The 13,449-nt window shown below is 40.9% G+C and overlaps 1 protein-coding gene across 2 annotated transcripts in view; it reads right to left on the bottom strand.

Moving 5' to 3' along the window:
* Positions 1 to 12,458, bottom strand: part of LOC108890379 (lissencephaly-1 homolog) — a 36,006-nt gene extending 23,548 nt beyond the window's left edge. Inside the window, exons 1-2 of one of the 2 annotated variants that reach the window (XM_018687247.2) lie at positions 12,273 to 12,458; positions 5,055 to 5,367 (exon numbers count right to left, since the gene is read on the bottom strand). In XM_018687247.2, the coding sequence (XP_018542763.1) occupies positions 5,055 to 5,086 (32 nt within the window). In that variant the 5' untranslated portion in view covers positions 5,087 to 5,367; positions 12,273 to 12,458. The other variant, XM_018687248.2, reaches the window with a different exon arrangement.
* Positions 12,459 to 13,449: the final 991 nt, after the last annotated feature.

Raw genomic sequence — 13,449 nt, 5'->3', positions numbered from 1 at the left:
CACAGGTGGCAATCCTTTTTAATACATCTGGTTGTAATAATGTAATCTAATAAGTTAATGTTATTGTGGGCAGTGCTGTAAATCAGAGGGACTACTTTTTGAGATTTAATTCACAAGATTTTTTATGATTATGACAAAACGTACAATAACAATTACTGATGATCTCTAGAGCTGCAACGATTAGTCAACAGACAGAAAAATAATTTGTTTTTCAAGAAAATTTAGAGTTTTTTGGGGGGAGATTTTGGTTGAACAGAACAAGCCATTTGAAAAAACAGCCAACAGATAAATGCTTAAAGGAAATAACTGCAGCCCTAATAATACTAATTAATCAATTATGTGTTTTGTTGATAAAATGTGAGAGCCTACAGTCCAAAATCCAATGATTTAGTTTGTTTTTTGAATTTATTTTAGATGCTTGTGCAAGCAAATATTTGACATTTGCCTTTAAAAGTGACTACAATCATTATTAAAATAATTGCAGATTCTTGTAATCAATCAGCTAATAGCTACAGCCCAATGATGAATGTCTTATCAAATGTGAAAGGTAAAGGTCTGGTTGACATGACAAGGAAGTGTTCAGCATCAGTAAGTGAATGCTGTGTAAAAAAAAGAACAACAAGGACAAAGAAAACTCAAACCACACACAGTGTGCACTGTTTTTGGGTATAGATCCAGTGGGCTGCTCCATTTCCAAAACCAAGTTCTTTGTATACAGGGATGGAGAATGATTGATATGGGATGATGGGTCCAGGACACAGACACTGTTACTATGCCAGTCCATCTGTGTGTCAGTCCCGAGGCAAAATCAGATCCGTACTGCTGACAGACCCCCTGCAGATGCACCCGGCCATGTTTAGTACACTGAGCACCAATAAAGAGATTCAGGAACACAACATGCAATACAAAGTGCCAGCAACAAATGTCTGTATGCACTGCACCCCCACCCCCACTCAGGAGACACCTGTCACAGCCAATTACTACAGAGCTACCACAGATAAATGACATCCATCATTTGAAATACTGCATATCTGGACCCAGCTCAGGCAGAATCTATATAATCAGTTTAATTAATAAAAAATGTAGAAACTTTACCCTTTGCATCCACAAATCTGACACTAAAGTGACAATTCAATCACAGCTTCAAAAACTTATGTCGAAGGCCAACTGATTTATAAAGGCACCAAAATCAATACCAATGTCTGCTTTTCCCTCTGTGGTTTTTAGGGTGGTGTAACAGAAACTTAAACAAACTGGAAAACCGGTGTGTAATCAAAGCACATTGATCATTATTTTAATAATGTAACCACGTTAATGGGGGATTTTTAATGTTCTGTACTTTAACGTAATGTGTGGTTTCAGTTTTTTGGGGGGAAATCCATTGTTTTCCTAGTGTAAAAGCATCAACTTCCCTGTGCACCAGGTGCAACTGCTTTGTATTTTATCACTTTCTGAACATAGTACTGCTTTCTCCATTGTTTCATAATCCTTACCCAATTTCTGAGTATCTCAATTCAGATCACTGGGACATCTAAACAGGTACAACACACTGTATTTGTTCCAGGGCTAAGGAAAACAAAGTGAAACCAAAAAAAGGAGGAGGCAGAAGGCAGTCAGAAGGCAGACCTTTAGATAATTCAGTCTATTTGAATGTGTATGACTTGCTAGAAGATGGCTAAATGGGCATACAACAGACATGACATCTGTTCTGGGACACTGGGAGTGAAAGGTCAGTGAATTATACAGATGCTCTTTGCCACTGTAAACTCTTCATACCATTGGACTGAGTGAATCTGTACATCTTTCATTGTAGCTTGTTTAAGTCACATTTATGACCTCTGAATGGCAGAGGCCATCACATTTGATCTGTTATGTCATCACATTCAAAGCCAGGGGATGATGAAAAAAAGGACAAGAAAAAAATCACATGAACCAGCTTGTAGCCTAAGATATGGAAGAAGCTGGGGGGATTTTCTTTGTAACGCAAAGAGAAAGTTCAAAAGCAAAGGACCATCTGCAAACTGATGCCTCCAGGTCTTTCAGGGGAGTAGATAGTTTGTGTTCTGTATCTATTTTTACTGAGCGCCAGCGGGAACGAGTCCCCTGACCCTGGAAAGAAACACAAATGAGCTTTTCATTGGCTATGCTCATAAAAATAGAGTTGTTGTGAAGATGCTGCGCAATCACAGCATCTGACTGCAGTGCTGACAAAATCTCATCAGTTTAAAGGACAAAGATTGTTTCTCTTTTTAGAAATTGTTGATCCACACTGGGGACCTGGAGAGACGAAAACAACAAGGAAGGATACACTGTCCTCTCTTAATTTCTGTTGTACCATTTTCATGCTTTACAATTTAAAGTTAAGTAATAAATGAAAAAAAATTGATCAATCGCTAGCACAGTCAAGTTAGTCAGTGTTGGAATGGAACTAGTGTTATTTCCAATTTCATGGCACTTTACGTAAGTGTCGTCATTTTATACAACTTCGTACTAGTTTCACCTCGAGCAGCTACGACAGAAAAAATATGCACTAAAGCATCAGCAAATGTTAAATTAAAATGTCTTAATAGCGTATCACTATAATGTATTGCTTTTAATATTTTAAATAAATTGAGCTGATAATACTTCTGAATGCAGGACTTTTACTTGTAATGAAGAATTTTTACAGTGTGGTATTCGTGCTTTCACTTAAGTAAAGGATCTGAGAACTTCTTACAACACTAAAGTTGGTGCAGATTCGACCGTTTCCCTGCAGTCATTTGCAGTTACAGCTTTAAAAAGAGGAAAAGAGAAGGCTTGACTGCAATGGGAACAAAATCTATTTGTTTGCTGCGTGATAATAAACAAAGAAAGGAGGGGGCCCAATGAAAAATTAGAGTGAATAGCTGACAGTGAACTGGTCCCTCTTCCCATTAATTACCTCCTCTGCTACACTCCCAGATTCAAAGTTGGTCTGCTGGCTTTCCAACAAGGCTTCCCAAAATGAGGCTGCCAGTTAGGAAATAAGATCTTAGGGACACTTATTAGCCAACAAACACAAAGAGAGCGCCAACTGAGCCAAGCGACATCTCTGACGGGTGGAACGCAACAGATGCTTGAATGTGACTCAAGTGGTCCCACACCAGTTTCCTGTAAGCTATGGGGCCAGAGACTTGTGCAACAGAGGAGAAAAGAGGGGTATCTGGGGGGTCTTGGCAGCTTCCTCTGAATGGCAAATAGCATAAAAGATTAGCATTCCAATAGACCTCTCCATACCAACAGACCCCTCCCACAGCACTAATCTAAAAACACAGAAACATTGTCGGGAATGTTAAAAGCCTCATCATGTGAGCATTGATGCATTTTTCAATGACTGGTGCAAGATGGAGACAAAGAGGGTCTTCATCTCATTTAATTGCAAGTCAGAGGCAAATATTTCTTTGGTATCCTTTTTAAAATATGCAGTTTTAACATGCTGCTTTAAGTGGACGGGAAAAGCTAGACACGAACATCTCATCTCTCTCTCATGACCTTGGATCTCACATTGAGATGCCTTAACTTTTTATCCCCTCGCCTCAGGGGTTAATTACCAAGCACACAGACTCAGCAGGGCCAAATTACAGCTTCCCCTCATTATCAGTCTCTCTCACTTTTCCCACTTGCTCAATATATACACCACACAGCACATGTGCCAGATATTTCTTTGTCTGTATGCCACATCTGTGCCCACGCCTGATGATTCTACAAGTAGATTTTAGACATCTTGGCCACGTGGTGCACAGAGCCAGCCCATGAAGCTTGACATAACAATCTGAATCTCTGTTTGTTCCCTTGCATGTATTTGGGGTCAAAGGTGGCATCTAAGCTTCTCCTAAGGTCACAAAAGGGCAAACTGTGAATAGTAAACATTTTCTGGGGTAGGTGGTGTAGGTGGAGGATCAATATATTTGTGCTGCAGGACCTCAGGGGAGCTAAGAAACATCCAACCAGTCATGGAGTCTTCTTAAGGGGTACCAATGAGAAAAAAATAACCAAGTTTCCCCTTTTAAACCAATTCCCCAAATCAATATACATCCTTGGCTGGAAGCAAACAGATTGCCTACTGTCATAAAGATGACAATTATTACAGGGGGTGTTGCTTTTTAGGCTTTGAAAGTATAAACAATTATAAATAAAATATCAGGGGTTTGCTTGGGTGCAGATATACAAACAGAGCTGTGCTCTGTGAGCCTGCCACATCGAGTCGTTCATCAAGCTCTTTGCGATGTCATTGGCAGCTTTAAGAACATCTGATTCAGATCAACAGCACCATCTCTGCTCATTTGCCTTATATTCAATTAGATGAGAGTCAGAATAACAAGGCCTGACACAATGTGTCAGCACAAAAAAAATTAAAACAAGAGTGGAGACCTAATGGCTGTTTGTTGCGTATCATTCCCAATCTTTCTCCTCTTATCTCTCCACTGAAGACCCTCTCCAAAAAAACGAAATGAAGTATTTTTTCTGCATGTGAGGTTTTATGTCTGATTAAAAGAAGTTATGACACACTAAATTCAGAACGGTGTAATTGCTAATCAGCCTGAATTGTTGGCATTTGGTAGAACCTTAGTGCTTGAAGCCACATTTTATTTTTCTTACATTTAAAAAGTATTTCTTAGTCTTATGTGATGGTGAACTTAATATCTTTGGATTCTGTGGGATTTGTTAGACAAAATAAGCAATTTTATGACATTATCTTAGCTGTGTTGGGCAATTATGGCCATAATGAGAATAATTAAACCTTTAAATGAATTCTCCTCTTTCTCTCGTGGAAAAACACCATGCCTTTATGAGAAGCATCTGACCATGTTAGTTCCTTTGAAGTTGCGCAGCAACATCAGAGGAATGTGGTTGCACTGGGCAGCTAAGCAGGTGAAAGCATGTGAAAGTGAAGGTGAAATTAAACATCTCATCACATGATATGAACAACACTGCAACCACAGTGTATAAATCCATAAATCTTGAATCTGACATCTTCATATGATGTCAGATGATAGCTGATCTGATCTGTTGCAAAAGGTGTGTTGACAACTTACAGTTCATCTCGTTGCCGTTGTGACAGCACCATGGTGACGGGGAGGTGTGGGCAGGGCCGGGAGGGATCAGTTGGTAGAAGGTGAATCTTGTGCAGCTGCTTCGCTCTCCTCAGTCAGGAGATGAGCTGTGCTGATCCAGACAACACGGGCGAGGACGAGCTGTGCACTCCAGTGGCAGGCGGTTGGTTTTGTCCAGACAAAGACTCAGACGGAGAGGAGGGGAACGCAGGAATCTGCCCCCCAACTGGCTGACTCCAGGGACAAGAGAAGTGGAGAGCCAGCAGACCAGTCACCAGCCAAGTCTACACTGCATCTGGAGAGGCAAAAGAGGGAAAGTCAACATTAGGTATGCATGACAGATAACATGAAAAGTGGGTGGGGATGAAAATGTTTATAGGCCAGAGTGCTGCATCAATGTCTGCACCAGTTTATACACAGACAAAATGGCTGCAGAATCTGTCAACAGTGGAAAAAATAACAGAAGTAAGAAACAATAGGTAGACTGTATTTTCTACCAGAAAGAGAACTCCCACAGTGAAGCTTCAACTGTACTCTGTATCAAGCAAATACGACAGCATAAACCCATCTATCAGACATTTCATAAAAACCACCTTCTTTCCATATAACACTCCCTAATTTGCTTTTTAGTTCCACTCATGCCATCTACTCTCATAATCTGTCTGTCACGTCACCAGTCTGGTCAGAGAGTTCTGGTCTGCTCTTGCAGCAAATTCCTCTCTCAGTGCACATACAAGAGCTGACCCACATTCTCAGAGCAACGTACTTCTCCTCCCAGGTTGCCAACAGAAAAGAAAAACAGGACACAGCAGAGCAGGCTCGAGTAACGGCTGGGCTCTTGTCAAATTCCTTCAACCTTTTCATCTCATTCTGACACCTCCTCAAGAGCTGGCCAGAGTGATGGCATGATGAAATCACTATGACCATTTGTGTCAGCAAAAATGGTCATAGTTTAGTTTGAGTGTGAAAATTAATCCATTGTCAGAAGTGGAGTACTGAAGGGGTACAATCACTGTGCAAAGCAGCAAACAATGATGTGATGAAGTCTGTTCACTGCATCATAGTCTTGAAAAAGACTTTACCAAAAACAGGTACCCACTAGAATACTAACTGTGAGCTACAATAAGCCTCTTAGTCGACTGGGACCAGCTTGACTAAATCTCTGCCAGACCAGTAAACAAAGGTAAAAACAAAGCCAATTTACATCCTTCTGAAGACCTGCAACAAACTGACAAAACTACAACATGGCACTGACATCCAGACACATGTGCAGGAGACAATGTGTGTTGAGATGAGATTTGCTAAAGGGGGAAAAGAGTCCACTGAGGGAAAGAGTGATGCATCTGGAGTAGGCATGAGGACTGGAAACACCCCAGGAGGCAATTTACACATTCCTCATTTCAGCTGATGATGCAGGAGTGACATTAGGGGAAATTTCTCCTTTCTTCTTTTTACTCCTGCTTTTGTTTGCACAAAAAATATCAACTTAGGAACCTAAAACGTGATGACTGCAGATTTAAAATTGACCTAACTGGCACAGAGTCCATTCTATGTAATGTATAAAGTAAAAACCGTGGTGTTTGCTTATTATTGATATTTGACACTTCAACATTGCAGAGAAACTGTTCAACAGAAAGTAACCTCACATGGCCAACAGCTAACCTCTGGACCCTGATGTCACCACCTGACAGCCATCCAAATGTCTGCTTACCTCTGACTGTGTGTGGATTACGGCGTGCTGGGGGTTTCTGGATGCTGCCCAACAGCTCAGGCATGGTTCAGGGTCACAGCAGTGCAACAACACAATAAGACGATGGCACTGAAGCTAAAAATGGCTCTTTCCAAATCTCCACATAGAAAACATCCATTTTAAGCACGCACCTTCTACATGAACCTGTACAACCGCTCTTGTGTGTGAAATTAGGTCATCTGGTATATATTGATACTTCCCTATGTGCTGTTGGCAGCTGTCATCGCTGTGTGTATCCATTAATGTGTTAGACTCCCCTCTGCAAATCTCATTTGTGGCTTCGGTATTGAGCAAAATGTTTGCACAATCACATAATTAGGCTAATTGCCTCAGCACAAAATGTGGTTGTGTCTTGATGGAGGGGGGAACAGGCTGCAGCCGCGGTGCATCTATAAATCTGCCCACTGACGGTTAATAATGGCTATGTGTCTTCCTCCCATTGATTCTCTTGTCTTTGTGTAGCAGCGGGAACTGTACAGTGAAGGGCTCCTTGCAGTAATAACTGCAAGCCGACTTCTTTGTGAGATGTTGTTTAATTTCCTGATGAATACTAACAGGTTATCTGTTGTAAAAATGCCATTTTTAATGAATAATGGAAAAAAATCTTCTGTCTCAGTCGATTCAAGAATGCAAGCAACCAAGCGTCAAGTCTAAGCTATAGTGACACACCCACTGTATGTGCGGAAACCCTCTGTTTTTATGAAGTCAAGCACAAGAGCTGGGTCTACTTATTTCAAACACAACCAAACAGAAGATTCCAGTCAAAACACTCAAAACCAACCAAGTAGCCACAACAGCAATCATCAGAGTGATGTGTCAGCAAACCTTTCAAAGAGGATGTTACAGAAAAGCTGTTAACTACAACAACACTTTGCACCAAACTCTCAAAAACACAGTCAGTAAGTGAACATGTAACAACACCGAAGCTGACCAATTTGGCATCTGGTCAAAATTGAATACATCATAAAGAAGTGCAACATTACAACTTTGCATTACTTCACATTACTTCACCTGCTAAATATGACAGACATGGTATGTGTACAACATTTTTTCATAATCAACACTTCCATGTCTGAACAAAGGAACACACCCCCGAGGAATGCAGTGCAGGAGGAGTAAAATAAAAACACCAGAGCCTAAAGTAAAGTCTAATTGCCAGTGCCAAATTGTGTCCCAGCGTCTCAACACGAAACAACACTGTCAACAATGCTGACAGCTATCACCGCACTGTCACCTCTGATTCACAGCTCAGAGAGATTTTCTCTGCTAACATCATTATGTCATCATCCTCTTTCAAAAGCAAGCATCTCAAAGAGCTGGAATCTGGAGCACCTTCATTTTCTTTTGGTGACCTCAGTGTCCTGGAAAAGTTGCATTACAATCATACTTGTCTGCCTTGACAAGCTAAGTCAACCTATAGTATGCAGAAAAAGCTGAACTGCTCAAGATGCATAAAAATATGAGGAAAGGGCATCTCCACGTACATCTCAGGATACTGCTTAGAATGTGTGGCATCACTGTGAGGGAACATGGTCCCTCCATGTTGACAAAGCTAGTCTCCAGCTGAGCACAGATAGCACATAAAAACAACAAGGAGACAAAAGTCTTCTGTGCAGTGACTGATGCATCATGCATAACTTTTGTAACATGGATTTTTAAAAACATAACACTGCATCATTATTGAAGAGGATGTGAAACTTTCCATCTTAAGTTTTAGCACTTTCCAGGACTTTCCGCTTCAAGGACTTAAAAGTCAACATTTAGTCACAATCAAAGAATCTGTTCTGGACTCCTCAGCCACAAAACTCGGCCGACACTTATGTTATAACAATAACAAATAAAGTCATCATGTAATCTCAACACTGCATAACTGACACATTTTGCTAATTGAGCACATGACAGTGACAATATTATTAATATTTTGATTAAATTGTTTTGTGGCATAAAATGTCCGTGTCAGAAGACAGACACACACATAGTTATCTACATGCTTACAGCACATTGACTGGGTAGACATGGATGATTTATTATGCCGAGCAAAGAAGTAGGTAAAGTAATGCTGCTCTGTAATTAGCCTGTTCATCAGAAATGGTCAAGATGCTTAAAAAAAAGATAATTACAAGGAATCTGAACTAGAAGAATTTGCAGTAGAAATTTCCTTTAAGCAACAGGACTGAAGGCTGAATATTCTGTAAATCATCTCCAGTTTCTATGAATGGTTGGAGCTTTATCCACAGATGATGGTGAAAGTGACTGAACATTTGACTCAGCTTTTTATCTGCAGCCGTTACGACCTGCAATGTGCCTGTGTCAGTTATGTTGGTAACAATCAGCTAACCTTATTTAATTACACAGCTAATAAACATAATGTCTCTCTTCTGTGACTGATAAAGGATAATTATATTAGCAAACTAAAGCAGCAGCAGCATGCACTTCACAAATGTAAGGATTCAATCTGTATGATACAAAATTCCTTGATACCCGGAATCAATGCATTTTTAAGACATTTAAAAACCCACAGATACTCTGTAACAGAGGTGCTGCCTGATAGAGGATGCCTGATTGGTAGATCAGAGCCCATATCGACCAACAAAGCCAACAAACACAGGAAGACTGAGCAGACAGGAGGCTCATGGAAACAACCTATCAATCACATATGACAACCTTTACACACAGGTGAGAGTAACTCAATCTAGTCAGTACAGTACAAGCAAAGTACAATTTGGCAGCCATAAGATCGGCTCAAAATGATCTGAATCTCTCCAGGGCATTCACTTCATGCCAACAAGTTAGTGATTTAAATCATCATAGCTCCAAATTTAGATTGGATGTGTATGCAGAGTCTGTCAGTTGCTGTTGCCAAGTATGAAACATGTTCAAACTTTTCAATTATCCAAAAGCTACTTTGGCAACCACTACACAATAACTGGTTGCTAAAACTATGTTCAGCAGTCTCATGAGATTGTTGACAGTGGCATTAGCTTCATGCTTCAGAAACGACAGAAAGTATTTATCTAAACAGTTGGTCAAAGGGTCATTTGTAGGTTGACAGGCAGTTGCTGTTGGCAGCAGGTCAGTAATGATCAGTCAGCTAGCCGGTGGGCAAGCTGTCTGGAAGGTCAACCTCTGTGCAACTGTCATCTCAGGGAAGGAGAGTAAGGGTGTCTGCCCTTCAGCCTGCCACAACCACAGTGACAAACAGCGTCTCACTTGCAACTTCTGTTGACACAAAATAAAGAGGAGGACACCCCTCTGCAAAACGCTATGTGCTGCTGCTCTCAGGCAAAACCCCCAATAATTCTGTCAGTCTCTGTATTTTTACAAATCTACCCTAACAACATTAAAGGAAAACACCCTGCAAGATCTGTGACCGTCTCCTGTTGATGAAAGTCCCAGCAAAGCAAAACCGGGCACTGCTGAACTTCTGTTGCAGTGATGTACAATTGGTGTTGCTGTGGTTCCACTGCTGACGGCACTGAATAGAGCCTAGCTGCTGGGACGCACTTATTCAAATCAACCTCTGATAAAACTCCGAACTGACTAAGGAGGCTTTCAAGTAAAACCAGCTGACTGCATCCACTGGCTCCTGCAGTTACTGCTGGAGAAATGAAGCATGCCTGTATTTTACAAAAAAAACAAACAAAAAAAACAAAAAAAAACAGAGAGCTGTTGTTTTCACATTAGCCGCTTTACCAAGTAGTCCACCAGACACAATTTGAAAGTAGTTTGAACTTCATGGATTCAAACTGTAAAGCATTTTTATTTAGAAAAGACAATACCAAGGCTTTCACTAAAGAAAAATAAACAATCCACTATGCAGTCCAAAACAAGTATTGCCAGAATGATGAGTCTCCAGTTAAATATGAGGGCTAGCAATGTTGTCAAAGACATAAAGCAACACTGAAACAGAGTAAACCATGCAGAAAACCATCCTGAGAGGAAATCTATGAGTCACTGGACTTTGACCAAACACAGGTGACAATATATTCCTCATCTGTGATGGCAGGAATCAAACAAGCTTTAGTGCTGCTGAGTAGAACCAATTCAATCATTTGTTTAAGAGAGAACTGTGTTTATGTTAGTATGACTAGAGTAACCGTTTGACTATTTTAAAATTGAAAGGGGGGGGGGCACATCCCTCTTTAAAACGCTACTGCATCTGAGTATACTCCAGTCTAAAACACAAATACTCTTACCTGAGAGAAAACGATTTCATTAATATCCAATAATTCCGGTTTATCAGCTGCAAGGCAGTCCTTACAGGCGTGGCTGGGGAAAAATAAACCAAACAAGGATCCCGACTTTAACCAACGCTTTACATCCCATATATCCGAGACAAGCTTGCAAAAAATTACACGAGGGACACTCGTTCGTTGCATTCAGTGCACAACCTTGTAAGCCACCAGTGCGATGATTTGCATTCATCCCATTGTAAGCTCCGGGTCCGCAAACTCCTGACCCGAATCACTCAATCATACATTCACACCGTGAGAGAGAAAACACTTAAGTACTAAGTAGAAGCAGCTCATACAAAACTGATCGCCTCCAACGTGCTCCACCCTGATTTTCTAACACCGTGCCAACAAACCGCATGAAACAGAAATGCTGGGAGCTTCAGCCGAGCATCCACCCGTGTCAAGACAGAGCAGAGTAAATATACCCAGGGACATGTCGTGTTAGAGAACCGCAGCAGTCGTGATGTGATGTTCAGTTGCAAATCATAAGCGCCCATCACACATACAGCGACGACTGTCACTTAACGCCCTTTTCATATGCTAACTATGGACACAGCAGTGAAGTAAAGCTGCAGCAACACGGTGATGGCAGTAAATTATTCAAACGAGTCGACGATAACAGAGCTAATTTAACGTCGTGTGAGATACATTTGATGTTGTTGTTGTCGAGGGTTTTTCACAAGGCTGACAGGCAGCGTCTGCACTAATACTAACGCTGCTTCACACTATGCTAATTACTGGTTATTACCAACTTGGGATGGTCGCCAAATGCAGCTGTAATGTACGCGGGTCCGGCCATACTTTGAACACTGACATGTTTTCCCGACGGTAACGATTTTGGTCGAGCTGACAGCCGGTAGCTGAACGTTACCGTTAGCTAAAGTTAACGTTAGCCAAGTTAGCTTCAGTCAGAAAGTTAGCTCCTCACTCCAATAAAGAGTAACAATGTGCACTCACGCTCAATTAGCGACAGTTAACTTATGCAGTAGCTAACGTCGGCCGAGTTCATTTTTGTCATTGCAGAAGATTGTTTAACTGGACCCAAGGATAAACTCCGCTGACACGGTACCTGCTGCTCCGGTCCAAGCGGCCTATCCGCCATTTTGAGACATAGAAAGGAGGCGCAGACGTTACAGCCACATCGTCATTTTCCCACCTAACGGCTGATTCCTTCGCCCCCGACCGGCTCCGTGACTGGAAACTGTTTGAACTCACCCTATTGTTTCTGCCCGTGAATATCCTCGACCGTCTCCAATGATAACACGACCCGACAGGGCGTGAAATTTCCGCTCCAAAAATAAGGTCTTGTGATGTGGAGGTGAGCCGTGTCCGTCTCGTCTCCGCCGCCGCTTGTTTTCTCGTCGCCTACCGCATTCGCCTTCAGCCGGGAACGCGCACGAAGCTCGCGTTCACGGTCTGACGGGAGCGCGCACGCCCTTGATAGCAGAAAAAAAAAAGCTTTTTATACGTGTTTTTTAAATCTTAACTCTTACATAGCTTCTCACCAGTACATGTGAACTGCAAAAATCTTTAATTACAACAGTTTTAAATGCCGAATGAATCCAGGGGCGAGTAATTATATATATGCCAAATAAACAACTCAAAATATTCTAATATAAAGTAATAGCTGCTATTAACTACCTCCAAAAAGACCACAGCCATGGATGGATTATGAGACAACAGCCTCCTGGAAACAGACAAAGAATATTCTTTGCAATGATAATTCTTGCCATTATTAGACCACTTCTAATTTTGCACATGCAAGTAAAGGTTTGGATTGCACACTAAAAATATACACTATACTGAATGCAATCTGCAGTGGTAAAAGCAACCATGAACATTTACTAGCATAGCATTTTTCAAACTTTCTGTCTAAGAAGCCTTTGTGCAAAAGAATTTTTCATCAGCTGAGAAAACACAAAACCCTCAGGCAGTCATCATTACAGGCATCACACAGAGACAATAACTGCAGTATGACCAGTGAGCAGCTAAGTGCATAATATTTTGGGATAGATGTTATTTTCCATCCACAAAAAGACCTTTTTCCCCCTCTTACAGAACTGTGATTATAAAACAGACTGAGCTCTCATTAACTTTTTATAGCAATTTTACACAGGATATCTGAAAACTAATAATTAAGTGAATGTTTCACCTTTATTGTCAGTATTTGCCATTTCAGTTATTTGAAATAATAGCTAATGTACTTTTAACAGCTAAAACTATTCAGTATTCAGAAATGTTAGAGTCAAACTGATGTCTACAGATCACCATAGATTATTTCTGCAGACAAATTGCTTGATCATTCTTAATAAGTTTATTCTATATCATAAACTATTAAAATACCCAAACAATAGACTCATTGCTGTTAGGATTTCAACAGGTTCAGAACATG

This window comes from Lates calcarifer, linkage group LG21 (assembly GCF_001640805.2).
Source record: "Lates calcarifer isolate ASB-BC8 linkage group LG21, TLL_Latcal_v3, whole genome shotgun sequence".
NCBI classification, from domain to species: Eukaryota; Metazoa; Chordata; class Actinopteri; family Centropomidae; genus Lates; species Lates calcarifer.
The sequence above is the reverse complement of the archived record's forward strand: the minus strand, read 5'-3'. Positions and strand labels throughout refer to the sequence as shown.